At 41.0% G+C, this 21,850-nt stretch overlaps 2 protein-coding genes across 4 annotated transcripts in view; one reads left to right on the forward strand and one right to left on the reverse strand.

Moving 5' to 3' along the window:
• Positions 1-37: 37 nt before the first annotated feature.
• Positions 38-15,707, reverse strand: CRNKL1 (crooked neck pre-mRNA splicing factor 1). Its single transcript, XM_019800079.2, has 14 exons — positions 15,541-15,707; positions 14,160-14,312; positions 13,014-13,105; positions 12,047-12,205; positions 11,421-11,587; positions 9,583-9,761; positions 8,233-8,403; positions 6,479-6,670; positions 5,708-5,767; positions 4,696-4,776; positions 3,335-3,574; positions 2,042-2,143; positions 1,339-1,587; positions 38-261 (listed from the first exon to the last, which is right to left on the reverse strand). The coding sequence occupies exons 1-14, from the start codon at positions 15,589-15,591 to the stop codon at positions 94-96; spliced, it is 2,064 nt and encodes a 687-aa protein (XP_019655638.1). The 5' UTR covers positions 15,592-15,707; the 3' UTR covers positions 38-93.
• Positions 15,708-15,717: 10 nt separating this feature from the next.
• Positions 15,718-21,850, forward strand: part of CFAP61 (cilia and flagella associated protein 61) — a 293,467-nt gene continuing 287,334 nt past the window's right edge. The window contains exon 1 of one of the 3 annotated variants that reach the window (XM_011225478.3): positions 15,718-15,813. The gene's annotated coding sequence lies outside the window, so the exon portion shown is untranslated. Of the gene's footprint in view, positions 16,249-21,850 lie in introns of all 3 variants that reach the window. The other 2 variants (XM_034641778.1, XM_034641779.1) reach the window with 2 other exon arrangements.

Here is a 21,850-nt window from a genome sequence, read left to right on the forward strand (position 1 = left end):
TGGTGAAATATACAAAAACTTAACGGAGTCACAAGAGTTCTGAATGATTAATTTATAAAAATAATAAAACACTTATCAATATGAACAAGAACATCAGGATTCGCTCTCATCAATGTCCTTATCAGGGTCTTGCTCGGCAGCCTCCTTTTCCTGCTGCTGTTTCTTCCAAAGTTTGGCCATGGCCAGGAGCTTGAGGTTGGGTTGGTTGGCAGCATCTTCCGGAAAGATGTAATCATAGTACTCTTCCCAGCCTGCATCAGACTACGGAAAAAAAGTAAACAATTAAGAGAGAAGCCAACACGTGTCTGAAATACACTGTAATTACAGTGGAGACTTTTCACTGCAAAAACCTAGTGAGTTCAAATTCAACTTAGTTCGTTTACAGAACAACATCAAAGCCCATCACAGAAAGAACAAGGGCTGGGCCTACAAGGTTGGGGTGAACAAGTACCTATTGGGTAACCGTGTGATGGACATTAACAAAGGCATGGGATGTAATGAGCACTGGGTGTTACGTGAGACTGATCAATTACTGAACTCTACCTCTGAAACTAACAGTACAATATATGTTAATTAACGGAATTTAAAAAAAGTAGCTGTTGGGGTTGGTGTTGCTGCAAGTGGGGCTCACGGAGAGCTAAAAACCAGTGGGAAAAGATCCTAAAAATTAAAGCACAACTCCTCTATAGTCAACCAAGAAGATATTCTGTATCTCCACATCCATCTTGTAGTTTTCTAAGATTTTAAATTTTTAAAGACTTAATACTTAGTAGCAAAAGCCATAATCTGTGCACTATTAATCTGACTCTGCCCGTACAGCCCCACCTCAAATTGGTCACTGATTTGGCCTAAACATTGCTCTAGTTCCAGCTTCCACCATCACTTGCTCAGCTTATAAGAGCCTCCCAACAGGTCCTCCTCCAATGTAAGCCCCTTGAGTATGCCTGCAGGAGATGCCAACCACTGGGTCATGTCATATTGTGCTTAAGAGTCTTTCTGTAGCTTACAAAGTCTCTGGCTTGGGTCCTACCTAAAAGCTGAGCTTCATTTCCCTCCACTCTGACCTCCTGCTTAATGCTCCAGAAATATCATGCTTCATATAGCTCCTGGAATCAACCACCTCCCAGAAGCCTTTGCCAACCGTCTCCCATCTCCACCCCTGGGTGGATGATACACCCTGCTCTGTGTTTCCATGGTAGCCAGGCTGCAACTGTCTCCTACTCCAGGCTGTTTGCTCCCATGCTCAGATTGTACATATGGCACTTAAAAGTACAAATTTCAAAGTCAGATGCATTTCTGCTCATCTAACAAGAACAGCTCCAGGGGCTCAGTTCTTACCCCGTCATCAGCCTGGACCTTTCTTCTCTTCTTGACTTTCTCTGGCATGAGTTTGTCTACTCTCTCCTTATCTGATACTGTTCCGAATTCATCTTCAAAGCTTCGCCACGATTCCAGCAACATAAGTCTCTCTTCCTTTTCTTCACAGTTCCTCATGGTTTTGTTAGCCTCTTCATAAATTTGTCTGCACTTAGCCAAACTTCCTTCTTTCCCTGAAGACAGCTCAAACTGTGCAAAGCTGATCCATACCTTAAGAAAAATTATTATGGAAGCAAATTAACCATGTCACCCAAACATGATCGTGTAATAATGCTAATTTCTAGTTAAAGACATCTGAACATACTAATGTGTTCATCTGTAGTATTCCCAAGAACAAACTGATTACATGCTTCAATAATGTTGAAGCAGTCTGCTTCTATATCCAATTAGGTGTTTGAAATAGTCTTAAAATCCTGAAAGAATTTAACTTTTTATTCAATCCTATAATATTCAAGTTACTTCCATGCAATATAAATATTGACCTGAAAGAAGCTTTATTTTCCAAAGTCCTCTGACACTCATAGGCTCTTTCTAAAAGCAAGAAAATCATTAAAGGAAAAAAAACCAACAAAAAACTGGAACACTTAAAATACAGAAATACGATATTTCCTTCAGGATTGCCGATTTAGGCAAAATCAAAGATAATCTACAGAGTGCAAGGTACCTTGACATGTTGTGTCCGCTGAAGCAATCTTCGGTAAAGATTTCGTGTTCTCTCAGTTTCTTCCTGCTCAATTTCAAAATCAATATATGATTTCCAAAGCACCTAAGAAAGAGAACTTAGTAAGTCATCCTTGACATTTAAAGAGCAACGTGTCCCTATCCAAAGCTGAGCTTAACTACCATTCCAACCTAAGACATCCAGGAACCCAGGACTTCTATGAACTATTAAAGAACAGGCACCATCTGGACACAATAAGAACAGCGGCATTTATAAGCTGGCCAAAACTTGGCTACCATTCTACATTAGGAAATAAAAGGCTTTGGATTCATTTTTGGATTCTCTTTCAGAGTTTTTCAAATGCTGGACTTAAGAAAAGGTCAGAGACTTGCCAAGTCTCCTGGACACTGCCATGATCCTGTCACATACAACTGACATTACCACGAGGACATGCCTAGATTAGCCAGGATATACTCTTCTTACCTCCACTGTAAGTTCCTTGATAGGACTGAGTTCACCTCAACAACTATTCAGTAAACAGCAGTGTATCTGCTAGGTACTGCCTGGTAGGAAACAAGGATGGAGTGACATGTGACCTGGATGCTTGGGAGCTGAGGCCGACTGATAGAACCATTATACATAAAGACCTGCCCTAATGCAGCCAGTGGGACCCAAGCCATAAAATGCAGTCACATTAGGGCAAGACTAACAAAAAGGCTGGATGAGTTCAGTGGCTCCCAAACAGGTCCTAGCTGTGGTTTGGCGCCACCTTGTGGCTTAAGTTTAAATAGGGAAGGGACGATTTCAGGTCCTAGGACAGGCCAGGATGGTGGTAGTAGTTTAATTTCAGGAATATTCTGGTTTAGATAGAGCTTCTTTTGCTGACCCAATCTGGGAAGAACTGTGCCAGGAGAATCTGGGGATGTGCAGCCTCAACCTCCATCTGCCCTGTTCTCCAGAGCTGCCTGCTATTTCCCTGCCTGGCTGGCCCTGTCCCATCCCCTTTAGTTAGCCGTCTACTTGAAGAAGGGAGGAAGAGAGCAACTGGCCCCATTATATCCCAACTCATCCTGGTGTCATCATGGGGCTTTTCTGGGCTCTGGTGTTTTACTAGGAGAGGGCTGCTTCTCGCACTCCCATCCTTCTTCTATCCCCCCAACAGTAAAGTACTAATCTGAGTAGACAAGACAGCGAGTTTATCTTTACACTCTAAAATGCACACACATGTAGATGGTCATCTAAAGCAATACTAGGGAAATATCTAAAACAAAATCATATTCATCTCGAGATTCTCACCTCTGGCATGTCTAAGCGTGGCTGACTGATGGCTAACTCGTAGATTGCCCGGGCTCTCTCAATATCACCAAGGATCGTTTCTAATTCTGCAAATTTAATCCAAGAGGTACAATTTTCGGGTCCAAATTCCAAGAACTTTTCATAAAGCTTCCGGCATCTGTCAAATTCTCGAAGCTGCAGCTCCAATTCTATGTAACCTTTAAATAACTTGTTCTTTGGACATTTGCCTATGGAAGTTCCCTGGAAAATAAAATGATCAAACCACTGTGATATGTGCTTTCAACCTGTGTACAGACATCACCGACCTATCCCATCAGTTGTTCTCTACTGAGGAAGAACGTGACAAGCCATTCTTTGCTTCTGTGGTATCACTGTCCACACTGGGTTTGATGGAAGGCCAATGGAAACCCTCTACCCAGCTGTCAAGAGGGCCTCTGCCCACTGGTTCCTATTCAGCAAGAGAGGGCTGCAGAACTGTCTGTACAAGTACTCTGGATTTTACTTAGTTTCTCAGAGCGCTAGGGAATATGGATGTCAGATGGATGAAACCTCCTATAAGTAAAATGGTGATCGCAGAATGAAAGCTGCTTCACTGCCCACAGCCAGAGAGCCAAGAGTGGCTTACAGAAGGACACCTGCATTTAAACAGCATTTGATCTTATTAAGAGACTTTAGAACAGCTGTTAAGAGGAAGGTGCATGTTGGGGCGCCTGGGTGGCACAGCAGTTAAGCGTCTGCTTTCGGCTCAGGGCGTGATCCCAGCGTTATGGGATCGAGCCCCACATCAGGCTCTTCTGCTAATGAGCCCTTCTTCCTCTCCCACTCCCCCTGCTTGTGTTCCCGCTCTCATTGGCTGTCTCTATCTCTGTCGAATAAATAAATAAAATCTTTAAAAAAAAAAAAAAAAGAGGAAGGTGCATGTAACACCCCCAGGTTTTTGCACAAGATGAATCTACTCAAGAGCTGACTTCAGATCTAATGTGATCTAACGTCCGATCCTTCCAGTCTGAGAAAAGATCTGGTAACTGGCAGCTACAGATAAAGCTTCCAGTGTTAAAACAGAGTGATTTAAACATTATCACTCGATCTTTCTTCAAACGCCATGCATTTTCTGACACATCTCAGGTTATAAAAGCAGAATACTTCTGTGGCATTCTTAGTAGGAACTGTCCAACTTGTAAGCACTAAGATTTAATTTCCTTCTCAAAGAAGTCAGTGATGCATCTTGATCCTTCCTTTTTCTCCCCCAAGATTTTAGTTACTTATTTGAGAGAGAGAAAGAGAGCGTGTGCACAAGCACAGGGAGAGGGGCAGAGGCAGAGAATCCCACCCAGGTGCCCCCTGATCCTTTCTTTACTTACCAAAGCTCTTCGGGCAAATGGTAAATTTTTCTGTCTTATTTCAAATTGTGCGTATAGTAACCACATCTTGGCAAATGTGAACTAGAAAACAAAAGCACAAAAAACATTTAAAAGAGTCGTTTCAATTATGCTAAAGTTAAAAATTTAATAAAAGGCCACATGCAATTAGATTTCCCTAAATATTACAGCTAGGACCAGATGTATTTTCTTGTTTTTAAGCAAATGTGATTATTTTACAAAAGTTACAAACAGTAATCCAAATACTTTATTGTACTGTATGGCCCTGCAGCCCCCACTGAGAACTGGCTTTGTTTTGTGGGTATGCTCGTGACCAGGCAGAACATGCCATCTCTATTCTAGAAGGTAATTCGGTCAATTTCTCTACTTGTTTCTCATGCTGGGAAATAGGGCTGAGAATAATGTTTCAGCCATTTCCAGACTCACACACCAGTGTTAAGCCCCACGCACACCTATGTCCGCTCGGATGCCAACAAACACCTGCTCGTTGTTTCCTGCACATGCCGAGTGCTTTCTGATGCGCAGCTTCCTCCTTCCACTCAGTCTATTCCAGTGGCCCACCCTCTGAATTTCTACTTTTTTTTTTAAAGATTTTATTTATTTGACAGAGAGAGAGACAGCCAGTGAGAGAGGGAACGCAAGCAGGGGGAGTGGGAGAGGAAGAAGCAGGCTCCCAGCAGAGCAGGGAGCCTGATGCGGGGCTCAATCCCAGTACCCTTGGATCACGCCCTGAGCCGAAGGCAGATGCTTAATGACTAAGCCACCCAGGCGCCCCTCTGAATTTCTACATTATTATCCGTATTATTCATTTGTCAATGCAGACTGTCCTCTCAACCAGGCTGTAAGGTGTTTTCAGAGGCAAAGAGCATACTTTTGAAACCTAAGTTTTCCAGGGTGCCCTGCATAGCTAACTATTCAAACAGTAAGTATTATTTCACAAGTAACACAAGCAGGATTTTGACACTTTGGAACAGAACACTTACAGCAAACATACCTTTTTATGAGGAATTAACTCCAAAGAAGCTTGATATACCTGTCTCGTCCTCTCGGGATCCTGTATTAGGAAAGAAATTTTCACTGAATATTGAAGTCTGTTACTGTTGCTAGTTTTGCTAGCACTAGTAAAAATGTACACCCCCACCCTGAGTGTCTTCACAGGGTGCTATTCTCAAACCCTGATTTCATCGTTTTATGATCAAACGTGAAGTACCTGTGGCCATCAAACTTTGGTTAAAGAATCAACGAGATAGCCATCAATCTCTGGGAGCTTGTCTGTAGAAAGGCTTTTCGCCTGAGAGCAGACAGAAACAAAGACATTTTATAGTCTCAGATCGAAAGCGGAAAGCTAGTCTTTTCCAATTAATTTATCCACAACCAATTTCCGAAAATCCCACCTGATCTTTACTAGAAGCAAAGATGTATAATCTAGCTGTGATCCCTATTTAGGATCAGCCCGGAAAATGATACAAAATAAGCTAACGACAGCTTCATTGTTCCCTTGGAAGTTCCAAGTGATAATCTGGTGCCTCAGGTTTGAAACACAAAATGAACAAAACAAAAAAACACCTCACCTGGGCCCATGACAGGTATACAGAGTTTAAAAGGGGGCAGAGAAATTATGTTAACTGTACGGCTGAGACTCCAGAACTAGATTCCTGTTTCAGGGATTGTACATGTCAGTACCCACTGCTACCCAGCATGGCCAAGGTGCACGCACAGGGGTGAGCAGCCATCAACAGCTGAGGCGTGTAATTCCATTTTTTACCTTGGCCTCCAATTCTTCATAGAGTGCGTAGTTGACCCACAGATAGATATAGCGCTTCCAGTGCCGCTTCTCTTGAATGGGTGGCACATTGGCAATGGCTCTTTCATAGACTTCTCGAACGGTTTCTGCTTCTGCATCACTTTCCACCAAGCGCAAGTAATCAAACCATGCATCGTAATTGTGTGGATTAGCCTAGAAAGACCACAAGTTTAATGAATAAAAACCAAACCAAGAGCTACGCTTGCTGGACTCTGAGAGGTTAAAAAAAAAAAAAAAAGACACTAGATTGCCTTCCTGCCTTCCTATATTTCAGCAACTGTTTAGCACCCATCTCATTTAAAAGTACCATTCCTGGGGCACCTGGGTGGCTCAGTTGGTTAAGCGTCTGCCTTTGGCTCAGGTCATGATTCCAGGGTCCTGGGATAGAGTCCCATGTTGGGCTCCCTGCTCAGCAGGGAGTCTGCTTCTCGCTCTGCCCCACCCCCCCGCTCATGCTCGCACTCTCTCTCTCAAATAAATAAAATCTTAAAAAAAATACTATTCCTGAGATTCTATAAATAGAAAAGAAAAAGGAACATAGAGGGCAGATTATTTGCCAGGTGTCCCACAGCAAGGCCGCTTTAATATACAATCACCACTCCCCAGATAATCGCTCAATAATTAGATGCCTACTTTTATAAATATATTTGTTTATACACTTGACTGCATATCATTATGTCTAGATTTAAAATTACAGTGGATGATGGGCATTAAGGAGGGCACGTGATGTGATGAGCGTTGGGTGGTACATGCAACTAACGCATCACTGAATATTACAAGAAAAATGAATGATGTATTATTATATGTTGGCTAATTGAATTTAAATTGAAAAAAAATTTTTTTTTAAATAATAAAAATAAAAATAAACAGAAGGGAGAATGAACCATGAGAGACTGTGGACTCTGGGAAACAAACTGAGGGCTTCAGAGGGGAGGGGGGTGGGGGATTGGGATAGGCCGGTGATGGGTATTAAGGAGGGCACATACTGCATGGTGCACTGGGTGTTATACGCAAATAATGAATCATGAAACATTACATCAAAAACTAAGGATATAATGTATGGAGACTAACATAATAAAAAATTATAAAAATAATAATAAAAATAAAATAAAATTACAATGGAATTAGAACCATGGTCACAAACATGAACCCTGCCTTCTCAATTAATAGTCATTTATCTTGAATATATCTTGCTGACCTCATTTAACACCAGACTTGGTCCTTTGTCTGGCGATATCCTAATTCATTTGACTAAGCAAAAGTTTTTATGTGCACAGCAGACCAATAAAGGAAAATGCTATTATCTCTGAACTCAAATCAAAACAATACATTACAAATAAAGAGATGAGAATGAAAACGTATCTACAATGTATGTTTTGTTCAAGCAGTTAAGCTAAAAGGTAGTGTACAAAAACTGTCAGGCTCAATATCCGACTCTCCCATCTTCAGAAAGGACTTCACGTGGATTCCCAGCTTTTGTTCAAGTTCTACAGTGCGCCACCAGCAACCCTTACAGTAACTTTCAACATGTGGCGGGCAGAGCAAGCGCTGCTTGCTGGCCTTTCCCAGGAGCCCGCTGACTGCTGCTGCAATGGCTGCCAATCACTGCAGACATGTCAGTGAAAGCGTGATCCCTGGGAGCCCTCTCCTGCTATTCTTCGCTGGTTGGCACATCTCTGTCACCTGCAGGGTTCGGCGTCCACACCAGCACTCACCTTCACCTCTTCCTCATACTGGAATCTTCGTTTGCTCACAATGATGTCTTCAATACCTCGTCGATCGCCGAACTTCTTCTCAAAGATGGTATAGTTTTTAAAGAGTTCTTGGGCCTCCTGCTTTGAAATTCTATCCAGGGCATACTTGTAGATCACTCTTACCCTCTCAAACTAAAAGCAGACAGGAGAATTACTACAACACAATACTCTCGCTTGAGCCACAACTTGGAAGGTAATTAGGATATGATATATTACTTGTTATAGTCTGTGGTCTCAGAGTGTCCAAAATAAGACTTTTCTTCTCCCTCTTGTTGAGGTATTTATTCATCAGGGCCTACTGACACGCTCCTCTGAGCTCCACACTTAATACTGTCTACCTGACACTGCCCGTGGAGTGACACCTATGCATCTCAGACTAAACAGGTCCAAAACTGACCTCCTGTTCCTCACCATCAAACTTGGGTCTGTCTTCCCAGTCTTGGTAAGCAACACTTACCATCATGCCCTTGCTCCAGCCTCAAGCACCAGGAGTCCTCCTTGGGATTCCTCTCCTGTCCTCATCCCCCACCTTCACTACCTCAGAGAGCCCCGCCACCTCTACCTCTTCGACATAGCCCTTCCCTTCTCCCCATCCCCTGCCCCCCTCCCCCCACCGCCACACCATCTCCATTTCTTTCATGGCCACTTCAAAAGTCCCCCTGCTTCCACTTTTGCCACGTTCTCCTCAATACAGTCTCCACAGATTAGCTAGAGGTTTTCTTTAGAATATAAATCCCATCCTACCACTCTTCTGCTTAGAACCCTTCATACTTCCCACTGGCCTTGGAATAGTATCTGTAGTCCTTACTGTGGTAAGTGTAAGACCCTATGTTTGGACCTCAGCCTACCTCTCTCAATTCTACGGTACCTGAATTACTTTAAGAGATTATTTCTATATATATTATGGAAGACCAGAACTGACTTATTTGTGGGGGAATCTCTGTTTCCATTTCAAATTCTGTTCTCTGTTCTAAGGGCTGTGGACTTCTGTTTTCCAGGTTTGTTACCTATAAAACCCTTTAATGAGGAGACCAAATGATGAACTCTCAATTTATACACAATATTCTCATCATATATATAAAGGTTTAATTTTCAAGCAAAGGACAACACACTTAGGACACTTTAGTACAATCTATAATCACTCAGTTCCCAATGTGAATCTAAGCCACAAATGTATGCTGTTTTCTTTGAGACATTTTGGAAACATTTTTTCCAAGGAGAAGTGAGAAAATGGAATGAACTCAACGCACAGAACAAGTAATCGTTCCTAAGCTATTATGCAACGTAAATGAGTTCTTGAAGTGTACTTACTTCTTTCTGATTTTCTTCGAATTTGGCAAAGGCAACATAAAGGTGTTCATCCATATGCTCATCTCCAAAGAACTCGACAGCTCTCTCATACACTTTCCGTGCATGGGCAAAATAACCATGTTTTTCTTCAAAGCGGGCATACTTGATCCAGTTCTTGACATCAGGGTGCACGAGAACAAGTTCAAGGGAATTAAGGAAATACCACACAAGACAGCAAGGCTTTTCAAACGAAAACAACAACAACAACAACAAACCCCAAACCCAAACCCCCAACAAAGCAAACTATGACTATAGGGTTGATAAAACATGTGCAAAGGCAAAGAACAGCTAAACTGCGACCTCTGAAGGGGGCCGTGACTTGTTCATCTGTCTTCCTCCAGGACTTACTCAGTATTTCCATAGTGGGTACAAACAGGAGTCTGGAGAAATGAAAAAGCTGAAGCCTGTTATTGACCATGCTATCCTGGACAAGTCATTTAACATGTCTAAGACTCAGTTCTATCATCTGTAAAAAAGAGAAAAAAGAATACTAACCCAACCTCAGTGGCTTGAAAGGAGGAAATGTGTGTAAAGCTCTTAGCAGTTTGGGGCCAAAAAAAGGTGCTCAATAAATGGCACCTACTGTATTATATGTTCAGTAACATTAACATCTGAATTAATGATTAAGAAAAAATGTTATAAAAACAAAACTGCTAACTACAGGCAGAAGAAAAAGGGTTTTTTTAAAGTTTTTTCTTTTTATTGAAATACAGTTGACACAGAAAAGAAAGTTTTGAATTACCATTTTATTTCTTAATAGACTAAACCTATTTTTCATCTACCTTGCTGGAGGAAATCACTAATTCAAAGTAGTAATACGTGGCAGTGAAATTAAGGGCATACGCTCTGAAGCTGCTTCTGGGTCCAAGGCCCATCTCCATCACTCCCAGAGAGACCCAGGCCACACTGCCTCTCACTCGTGCCTGCGTCTCCAACCCCGCAGACTGGAGTAGTTCCCGAACTCAGAGCTGTCCTGAGGATCAAGTGTTGTTATTTGTAAAGTGCTTACAACAATGCCTGACACATAACAAGCGCTATACAAGCTTCTTTTAAATTAATCATATTAAAATGGGCAGAGGTCATAGAGACCTTAAAATTGCATAATAAAGCTGACGCTTATTTTTCTGGGTAATGTTCTATGAAGCCACTTAATTAGCAAATACCAAATCTGTTCCTAAGGGAGATATGTGTACACACACAGATATATATACACACACACACACACCCCATATAGATTATCTTAAATCCTAAAAACAACTAATATTGGTATATTCGCTTTTGTTTTATAAAGAAAAAAGGTTCAGAAGTGTGAACTGACTTATCTGAGGCTGCCCCGCTAACAGGTGCCAGGGAAGGGACTCACACCCATCCAGCTGGCCTGGAGCCAGAGCTTGTTGCGCTACACTATGCTGCCCTCCTGTCTCCATCTTTTGGATGGATTCCCAGTAGTGGTGCTAATGACCAACACCCTAGAAAAACCTAGAAAAAAAACCCAGGAGAAACAGGACTGGCTATAGCAGCCAAAGCCCTGGTATGTCACTTTCCACAAGGAACGCCAAAATACAAACAAATCCAAGGTTTCACTGGAAAAAGCTCAGTTACCCCGACGACAAACTTTTATTCCGACCACCCTATGTCTCTAGAAACAGTTATGTAGCTCATGAAGCAGATGAAACTTGTATCTTTGACTTCTGGGCCAACGTTAATAACGACCCATATGTCCAGACCATGACTATACCTCTCTGGCAGGAGTAGCATCCAGGACATAACAGCACCACTCAGACTCACTCAAAGGATATAGCGCTCATAAATGGTGCGGGCCCGGTCCACCTCTTTGTATCGCAGCTCAAAGTTGATGTAGGAGTGCCAGGCTTGCTCCTCAGGCTGCCATTCCATCCAGCGCTCAAACACTTGCCGGGCACCAGCAATGTTTCCCAACATCTCCTCCATGTACGTGTACTTGTACCTTTAACAAAATCATCCCAAAATATCTGTCATGGTCAAAATGACTTACGGGGGGAAAAATGATCTTTGGCACTTTTTGTAGTTCTAACTTGGTTAAATGTGAAGACTTAAGGCTTTATCTTCCCCAAAGGTTAAAGCAAACATGTTTTCTTATCAAATATAGATCTGGAAACGATGAACCAGAGCAAATAAAGATACATTTTAATTAAAAATTGCTTAGTTCAACAATAAGTTTCTTATCCATAAAAGACTGCAACCCAAATTTTAATTTTGATTACACAGCTATTACATGTAGTGATTATGACACTACACTATAGAACATTAAAAACTACAGTACATTTAAAGAAAAAGTAGAACGTAAATTAAATATATATGATTGCAACTATGTAATAAAGTAAAACACAAAAATGCAGAACTTCACTAGCCTACAAAAAGCTGCTTTGGTAGATCAGAAACTTACCAGAACTGGTTGACTCGAGGCAGAGTTGTTATGGCCCGGTCCCAGATATTTCGGGCATGGTTGACCTGGCGATTCTTCATTTCCATTTCTGCATATTTCAGCCAGAGTGTAATGTTTCGGTAGTCTACATCTAAAGCACGTTCGTATATGGATCGAGCCCTTAAGAAGCCAGATTTGGAGAATATCAAAAGTAGTACATATAACACATAGGGCCACTATCTCAAACCATCTGCAGTGGCCTGCTATTTTATCATGTGTTCACCATGAGCCAGGTTCTGGGCATAAAAAAGTGAAAAGACATGTTTTCAGGAAGCTTACAAGCTCTTACAAAAAACTACATGCACATCATTACACCACAATATGATAAACGTTATATTCAAAGTTTACACAAGGAAGCAAAAGGGAAGAAATAATAATAATGTCTGGTGCAAATGGCTAAGCAGGAGGTAACTCCAGAGTTAAGAAGTTGAGGAAAGCTCCAGAGGCCAAGGTGGGTAGGGAGGAGTGCTCACTGTAGGCAGAGAGAACAGCCTAATGTAGAATAAGGAGACACAAATGTGTTCAGGGAGTGGCTGGTACACGGGCACAGCTGGGGCAGTGGGTATGCCGGGAAAATGCAGAAAGGCTGGGGAACAGGACTTTTATCTTGTTGGCCACTGGCTTCCAGTGAACAACTTTTATTTTAAAAAAATCCTGATATAGAGAAAGCAGGTAAAAGTGTGCTTCTCTGACTGTGGTGTGTGCTGGAGGTGAGACCCACCTGCAGCGTCTCCTCTGCTGCTTCCCCCAGGACTCCCTACCACAGTGCCCCTGAGGCTCCTCAAGGGAACCCTAGGGTTTCACTGAACAACTTGGAAAATTACTACTAGAGGCACACTCTTTCACTTGTGCTTTAACTTTTTCTACTTCTTTTGTCTCTTAACTTATGATATCTTTACATATGAAGTTACACACTCAGCAATTTTACCTTTGAATCTCCTTTAGACTCTCTTCCCATTGTGCATATTTTATCCAGTTACTAATCACAGTCCTGTTTTTTCTTATGTTATCTTCAAAGGTCTGGAGGAAGGGAAAAAGGGTCAAATTGAAGGGAAAAGTAAGTAAAAATGACATCATCCTTTGTCTATTCATCCTGTTCTAAAAGGTTTATTCATTTTGTTCTTATTTAGGAGAAATTACACCCTGGAATCCTCGAGAAATAAGAAACTCACTAATGAAGGTTATAATCTCAGGTGTTTCTTTAAAGTCTTACATGCAAACAAGGAAAAAACTTTAGATATAAGAATTATTAGCAGATTTGTTGGTATTTTCTTTTATTGCTAATAACTAACTGATACTTTAATAAGTCTTTACTTGTTCCTAGTATGAAAAAATGTTTTTAACCATTTCATTCCTCTTAGTAATGTCTCAGAATCTCACATATCACTCTTTGAACATCACTAATAAGTAGGTACAACAGGATTAGTGGTTTAAAATTACCCCAGGGACGCCTGGGTGGCTCAGTCAGTTATGTGTCCGATTCTTGATTTCGGCTCAGGTCATGATCTCAGGGTTGTGAGATCAAGCCCCAAATGGGGATCCATGCTGAGTGTGGAGGCTGCTTAAGATTCTCTGCCTCTGCCCCTCACCCTGCTCACACGTTCTCTGTCTCTTGAAATAAATAAACAAAATCTTAAATAAAAAAAAATTACCCTAGAGTGAGGATTCTACAGTGAGAATTCCCAAGTCCTCTCATGGCTCTTTTCCAGGTCTTAATTCCTACCACAGAAAGTGGTACAGAGAGAGTACATAATGTGGCCTTGGTAAGCCCTGCCCCTTCCAGCTGTCAGATGTTCCACTTGTTAAACTTCCACCCATCTTTGATTCAGCACCAAAAATTAGGTCTCTGGTGAATTTAGTTTCCTTATACTTTAAAAGACAACTCATGGCATATTTTCTCAAGTTCAGCAAAATGTAATTATCTGGTAACCAGAAGTTGCACTACTCATGTGGCTAGAAACACTAACCTATTCTTATCTTATAGCCTCTCTAACCAATGAAGAACTTTGCAAACTCTGACCTATAAATTCATAACAGTGTTATTAATAGCCTGGAAAATATCACCCTGACTGACCTTCCTTTTTCTTAGTTTGTAATCATTTAACTCTTCTTCATCTGTGATCTTCTGTTGAGGTGGAGGTGGAAGCAGCTCAAGTTCTCTTTCTTTAGCTTCTCTTAAGAGTTGCTCAGCAGTTATCTGCACCTCAGCTGGGGCTTTGTTTTTCACCTTTTAAGACAAAAGACATTTTCATTTTTAGTAGATGCTCATCACACAAGATTGAGGAAGCAAATAAACATTTTTTAGGATGTGAACTTTCTAAGTATTATTACAAGATGCCCACTTTGGATGATAGGTTTTCTTTTCTCTATGAAACTAAACAGAAAACAAGGTTTTCTTTCTTATACATGGTATTTATTACAAAGCCATAGGTAAGTATTAAGAGAAAAGGTAGCAAAAATAGCAAGTGTTCCCTTTGAGATTAGCATAATAATAAATTTTGAGGCGCTTAGGTAGAATTCTCACTAAAGGTTTTGTGTTATCAAGATGTATGCTATGTCATTTTTACTGCCGCAACTTCTACTTACAGAATTTTTCAATTATGTCCCAGGTGGACAATAATGCCTCAAACTGTGTTTGGCTTTTTTCATGACATTTCAAATCAAAGACAACATTCAGTAAATTCTCATCATTAGACCTTAGTAAGCTTCTTGAAGGCTTAGAGCTGTGCTGTCCAACATAGTGGCCGTGAGCTAATGTAGTGAACCCAAATAGAGATGGGCTGTAAGGGTAAAATATACACTGGATTTTGAAGATTTTGTATGAAAACAAAAACAACCCAATAAACTACCTAATTAAATTTCTTAAATTGATTACATGTTGGAATTATCTTGGATCATGGATTAAAGAAAATATACAGTTAAAATTAATGATGCTTGTTTTGACTGCTTAATGTAGCTACAGGAAAACTTAAAATTACATACGTGGCTCACATTGTATTTCCGTTGGACCACTGGTGCACAATAAAATTTTATGGAATTGAGGGGCGCCTGGATAGCTCAGTCAGTTAAACGTCTGCCTTCAGCTCAGGTCAAGAGCCCAAGGTCCTGGGATCGAGCCCAGCATTGTGCTCCCTGCTCCGTGGGGAGCCTACTTCTCCCTCTCCCTCTGCCGTTCCCCGTTTGTGCGAGCACTGCCTAGTTGCTGCCGAATGACCCCACTCCTCCCCCAGCAAAAACACGTCCTAGAACGAAGGCCATGCCAACGCGGGGGTTGCCCCGGGGTGACAAAAGCCTGCACCCCACCACCGTCTGACCCTTCCCCTCCTCCTTCCCCTTTGCCCACATAGCGTAGAACTGCTCCCGGCACCACACCCTCTCTTGCCGCGAGCCCCAAGGAGGCTGAGGCAAGCCCCTCTCCCGGGCCTCCTCCCACAAAGCCGCTCGCGGTCTCCTACCTTGGCCACTTTGGGAATCCTCTGCTTCCCGGCCGCGGTGGAGGCCGCCATGGCTGCAGCAGCAGATCTCGGGCCAACCTGGACCCCAGAAATAGGCCCCGAGGGCTGGCCGGAACCCCAAAGCTTTCTGACAACAAGCGGGATCCCGGAACGGGAAGCGGAACTAGCTGGTGTGACCTTTGACTTCCCGCACGCGTCGTGACGCAGGCAACTTCGTTTCTGTGGTAACCGGACTGAGCGTCCTCCTCTGAGCGCCTGTTCTCGGAGTTGCAGGTAAGGTGGGTAGCCCTGGCCCGCCCGACAGAGACGCGGGGACGAAGTCCAGGGCGTCAGGGGCGCATCCCCAAGTCAGTCTCCGGAACTGGGAGGACCTGCGAGGCCAAGTGGGTCGGTCGAACCGTGGCGCCGGGAAAGGGGAATAGAAACAAAGCTCTGATCCGGAGCCCTGGGGGCGGGGGAAGAGAGGCCGGGCCGAAAACTGCCTTTCCCAGCATGCTAAGGGGCGAGCTGCCGCGTCCCTAGGCGGCCGTTTGCCGCGTTGCATTCTAGGCTTTGTAAGTCTGAGGTCTTCCTTTCTGGGCAGTTGTGCGTAAATAAACTCTAAGGCTTGTAATTAAAAATAACTGGAGGTATTTTAAAGCCAGATAATAGGAAAAAAATGAAAATAAATCATCAGAGTACCAGCAAACAAGCCATACTTGTGGTCAGGTAAACAGGTGTTTAAATTTTCTGTGAATGTGCCTTAATTAGGTAAAGTCTCTTAGCTCCGATGTCCTTTAGTGGTGAGATGAAAATAATAGTTATCTCTTTCATTAGCATTAAAGAGAAAATCTATGCAAAGTGCTTCGTAGATGTTAGCTGGTATAATTCTTGTCCTGTCTTCAAAGCAAAAAATTAATTATATGCAAGCAAATGATTAAGAGAATTTTTTAAGAAAGGCTTTTTAAAAGTAGTTTTAGGTTCACAAAAAAGTTGAATGAAGGTACAGAGAATTCCTATTTCTCACACCTGTCATCCCTCTTTCCCCAGTATTTCTCACCAGCGTAGTACATTTGTTATAGTTGATGAACCTACACTGACACATCATTATAACCCAAAGTTCACAAATTAACATTAGGGTTCACTCTTCGTGTTAGACATTCTGTGGAACTTAATGACCTGTATCTACCATCAAAATATGGTAAAGAATAGTTTCACTATTCACTATTCTTTTCCAGAATGTCATATCATTGGCATCATATAGTATGTAGCTTTTTCAGGTTGGTTTCTTTCACTTGGTAATATGCATTTGATTCCTACATGTCTTCATGGACTGATAGCTCATTGATTAAGAAATGACAGTTGCAAGTCTCTTTTGGTGTTTAGAAAAAAAATATTTATAAATATGCTTGTGTGTATTTTATGTATTTAGAAAAATCGCATCTATGTGAATAGTGCTTTTGAGAAAACTTATGACTTATACGACAAATGACTAACTGAAGTCATTTGTAATAGCATAAAAATATTTGCCATAGCTCTCTACTACCAATTTTATTATTTAAATATTTGTAAGTTACTTCACTTTTCAAATTTTAAGTAACTTGAATGAGATTTTATATCACTGAAATAAAGCCACCTAACAAAATAAATACCTATTAAAATAAAAAGATGTTTCCCTTATGTGATGTCCCTTAAACTTGTAACTATGAATAACTAATTTAACAAAGTTTAATTTTAATCATGTCTGGCCTCCTTTCAGAGACACAAACACTTTGAATGTTTTATTTCTGGTTGCCCTCCTTCCATCTTGCAAGTTTTTATTGTCTGGTAATTCGATGCTGTTTTTGTTTTTTAAGCAAAATTTATCATCATTATTACCTCTTTTTTTTTTTTTTTTGCCATCAGTGCTTCTTTAGATACACCTGCCTGTTTCTCTCTCTCTCTCCAGCACTTTATCTTATATTACACTCCCTTCTGATTTTAATTTTATTATTCCTGATACACATCTTTTAGTTCTTTTAACCCGATTCTTTGGTAATTTCTTTCCATCTTTGTAGTAAATTGTCTTTTTTTAACTTTCATCTTTTAGTGATTGTTTAGCTAGGCATAGAATTCTAGGTTAATGGCTGTTTTTACTTTTACTTTTTAAAAGATACTATTCTGGTGATTAGGAAACTATAGCCCATAGGTCAAATTCAGCCCATAGGCTATTTTTGCTAAGAATTTCTTTTAAAATATTTTTAAATAACTGAAAAAATCCAAAGAATATTTCAGGACACACTAAAGTTATATAAAAGTCAAATTTCAGTGTCCATGAGTAGAATTTTTTTAAAGATTTTATTTTTGGGGGGAGAGAGAGCAAGAGCAGGTGCACAAGTAGGGGAGGGTAGAGGGAGAAACGGACTCCCCATTGAGCCTGGAGCCTGAGGGGCTCAATCCCAGGACCCTGAGATCACGACCTGAGCTGAAGTCAGACACTTAACCAACTGAACCACCCAGGGGCCCCTAGAATTGTATCAGAATACAATAATGCTTGTTTGTGTTCTTATTGTTTCTGGCTGTTATGCTATAATAGCGGAGTTGGGTAGTTGTACAAGGAACATGTGGCTCACGAAGCCTGAAATATTTATCATCTGACCTTTTACAGAGGGAGTTTGCCAACCCCTGAACTACTGGCTCGTGTTGTTGCTGATGAGAAATATACTCTTAGTCTAATTCTTACTCTCTCATGGGCAGTTTGTCTTTTACCTGGTTGCTTTCAGGTTTTCTGTTTTTAGCATTTTGTAATTTCACTACTATATATTTAGGACTTATTTTTATTCTTATTTATTCTTATTTTCCTGCTCCTGAGGATTCAGGTCTTTCATCATTTCCAAAAAAAATCATTAGCCATTATTTTCAAACAACATTTTATTTACTTATTTTTAGAATTCCTATAAGACATAGATATTCTTTTTATTCTGTCTTACATGTCTCTTAACTGCTTTCTATATTTTTTTCTATTTCTCTGTGCTTCTTTTTAGAAAATTTCTTCATAGCTGTCTTCCAGTTCATTAATTCTTTTTAATTGTGTCTAATATGTTTTTAACTCATCCAGTTAAAATTCAATAATCATATTTTCCATTTTTAAAGTTTTTGTTCTTTTTCATAATTACATGTTCTCATGACTTTTCTCTTTTTATATTTCTAATAATCGTAAACATACTTATTTCATCATCTCTTTCACAGTCTATTATCTGAAGTTTTTGGGGACTTGCACACTACACAGGTAGCATGGGTTGGGATGCACATCTACTTTGGTCTAGGATTTGGACTCCTCACCAGTAGTTTTGTTTTCTACCCAGAGCTATCATTAGAGAAAGCTGCTTTGCCGCTTCCAGGGGATAGTAGTTTCAGTTTTTTTAGTCTCCTCATTTATCAAGAGGCCCACCCTTCCAAAGTCCAGTTTGGATGCATGGGTTTAGTTTCAGTTCTTGGTTCTGAATGAGGCCCCTGCTCTCCCCGCGGAGGGTGCAAACTGTTGCTCCGAGGGCCTGCATCACATATGATTACTCCCTGAGCCACTGCACACAAAGTCATTGCCACCTGGTTGGGGGATTTCTCTCTGCTTGTTCCCTTCTTTCTTTCCTTGTTTCCTTTTCCCCCAAAGCTCAGCTCTCTAATTATGTTTTTCTTATTTTATTCAAAATTTATATATATATATATATATATATATATATATTTGTAGCTTTTGCTTATGACATTATGTTTCACAAACAGGATGTCTCTTTTCAGTTTTGCTTTTAAGTTAAAACCAAAACCAGGAATGACAACATTTATGGCTAGCTTTGACAAGAATGTCGACATTATTAATGTCCATTTCTATCCAAAGTAGGTAAAAAAATATTTTATAAATATGAAAATTTATTGTCTCTACTAATGCCATGTCTTTGTAGGAGGCACCTAATTTCACGTTCACAGGCACTGTGGAAAATATTACTGAGTATTTAATTGCTCAGATGGTAGTCAGCCTGATTCTGATTGCCTCCTTTGAAATAATACTGTCATTTTATTGTTTGGGAATGCTTCTCCCCGATTTGGAGGGAGAAGGCCTTCAGGTGAGACACCCTCCAGTAGATTATCTCCCTCCTGGGTCATCATCTCCATCCAGCATGTATCGTTTCTCCTAACATAGAAGATACTGTCTGAAATTATATACATTTCAAGCCCAAAAGAGAGGAGATTTCAGTTGGGACCAAAGGGTTCCACACCAGGATTTCAGATGAGAAAATTCTGAATATGGGTAGTGGTGCCGTGAATGTACTTAACACCATTGAACCATACACTTAAAATGGTAAAAACAGTAAATTTTATGTTATGTACATTTTGCCACAATAAAAACCATCATGACTTCAGCCTTATATATAGTTTTATGTTTTTCACACTGAAAAGGTATTATGCATTGAGAAGGTACAATGAAGAATGCATTGGTGTATTTAAAAATGCTTTTAAAAATCAAATGTTAAGAAAGATTGACATTAGAGTTCGAACATGGAATTAGCTCATATTGCACCTGGGCTGTATCTTAGAAAGGGAATGTCATCAGGTCATCAGAACTTAATGGCCACCTTACTGAAGGTGTGTTCTTTTATCCAAGAAGGAATGTGTTTATTGCAAAGGGAATTCATTGGTCTTGTGGTTGTAAACAATGTAGAGATGCCCAGGAAACTGTGAAGGTGCCACCTAAGCATTAACCATATCTGGTTTCCTTGGCTTGGCATCTCTGCAGTAGATGAAGTTCCCCCAGACCTCAGGAGCTTCGAGTGACTTCTTGATGTCCACTATTTTGAATCCTGAGAAACTTCCGTGCTCAATATTTACTGAACACACGTCAAACACAGCTTTTAGTGTTTTACGTATAACAACTCATTTACAAAACCTTTTACAGTATGCATATTATCTCTAATTTACAGATGAGAAAACTGAGGCACCAAGAGTTTAAGTAACTAGCTCAAGGTTGCACAGCTAACAGGGGCAAGAAACTGGGTCTCATCCCTGGTACTCTGATTCCATAGCCTGTGTTCCTGGCCATGGCCCCGTGTAAACTGCCTTCTGATAGCCAGGCTTTCATAGCCATGCAGTTAGTTACTCTGTAAAGAGAGAGTGCCTCAATGGCTTTGCCATGGCAGGTGTGGAGGTTAAATCAGCTTAAAGAAATGTTTGCTTATTTACATCTTCAGAGTGTGAAGAAAATTTTGAGCCACTATTTCTGATTTTGGAGATGTTATTATAAATATGAAGATTTTCTTCCTTTGCAGAATGTGAAGATCTGCCAGTCTGAGCTTACATTTTCACAGGACAGCACAAGGCTGGAGTTGAGAGTACATGCGCTCCCCAGTTCACCTCAGTTACCCTGACACCAAGGCTGTAAGGCAGTGGCCACATAGCACACCTTGTTCTATCAAAGGAGAGGAAGTCAGACTTGTATTTAGCCTACATGACTTGTTTGTTAACTGTCTGGGTTGCAGAAACATCTGGACTGTCTGGCTGTTGACTTTCCCATTGTAAATGAAAAATTGGCATTTTGGGCTCCTCCTTTCAGTTTCTGTGAGCTTGGACAATGTAGGGCATCCGCAAGAGCTGGATCTGCTTGGCAAATGCTAATGGAGGCCTGCAGAAGTAGAGGGTGGCTTCATCAAGGAGACCACCACCGGGTGATGATTCTTGGCTGCCACCTGCCATCTTTCTAAGTCCCCCTGCATGACCCCACACCTTGCACCCTTAACATCCAAGTGTTGATGGTTAAGAGCAGTTAAATTGCAGTTAATGTGAAACCAGTGGACTGCGAGAGCAGGGGACCCTTACTCACAGAGGCAGCCTGCAGGCTACTTCAACAAGGGGAGTGTCAGGGGGTTGGACTAGAAGGACATGCCCAAGGTTCAGTTTCTGATCAAATGTCGGTGTCCTGAGGCAAGTCACTTCACTTCATGGGCCTCAGTTTGCTCATCTGACAAAGGAGGAGCTTGGTCCAGTGCTGTCTCAGACCCCTGACGTGCTCAAGTTCTTTGGTACACTGAAAATTATACAAGGATGTATCAAAACAACAACGATAACAACAAAAAGCCAAATGATATAATATTGTGTTTTGGAAGAAAACCATAAGCACTATGTAATTCCACTTATGTGATATTCCAAAATTTAGCAAAGATTGTCTATGTGATAGAAGTCAGAATCGTGGTTACATTTGAATAGGTTAATGAACTGGGGGGTGCCATGAGACAGTGTTCCAGGGTGCTGGAAATGGTCCATATTGTTCCTAGGGTCAGTACGGTGGTGAAAATTAATGTGCCTG

This window comes from Ailuropoda melanoleuca, chromosome 13, assembly GCF_002007445.2.
Source record: "Ailuropoda melanoleuca isolate Jingjing chromosome 13, ASM200744v2, whole genome shotgun sequence".
Taxonomy (NCBI): Eukaryota; Metazoa; Chordata; class Mammalia; order Carnivora; family Ursidae; genus Ailuropoda; species Ailuropoda melanoleuca.

Coding starts and splice junctions, on each gene's coding strand:
- CRNKL1 (XM_019800079.2), bottom strand. CDS start 15,591: ATGGCGGCCTCCACCGCGGCCGGGAAGCAGAGGATTCCCAAAGTGGCC. Junction 12,206..13,013: donor AGTCTAAAGGAGATTCAAAG/GTAAAATTGCTG, acceptor TGGCTTCTTAAG/GGCTCGATCCATATACGAAC. Junction 5,768..6,478: donor ATGAAGAATTGGAGGCCAAG/GTAAAAAATGGA, acceptor TTCCTAATACAG/GATCCCGAGAGGACGAGACA.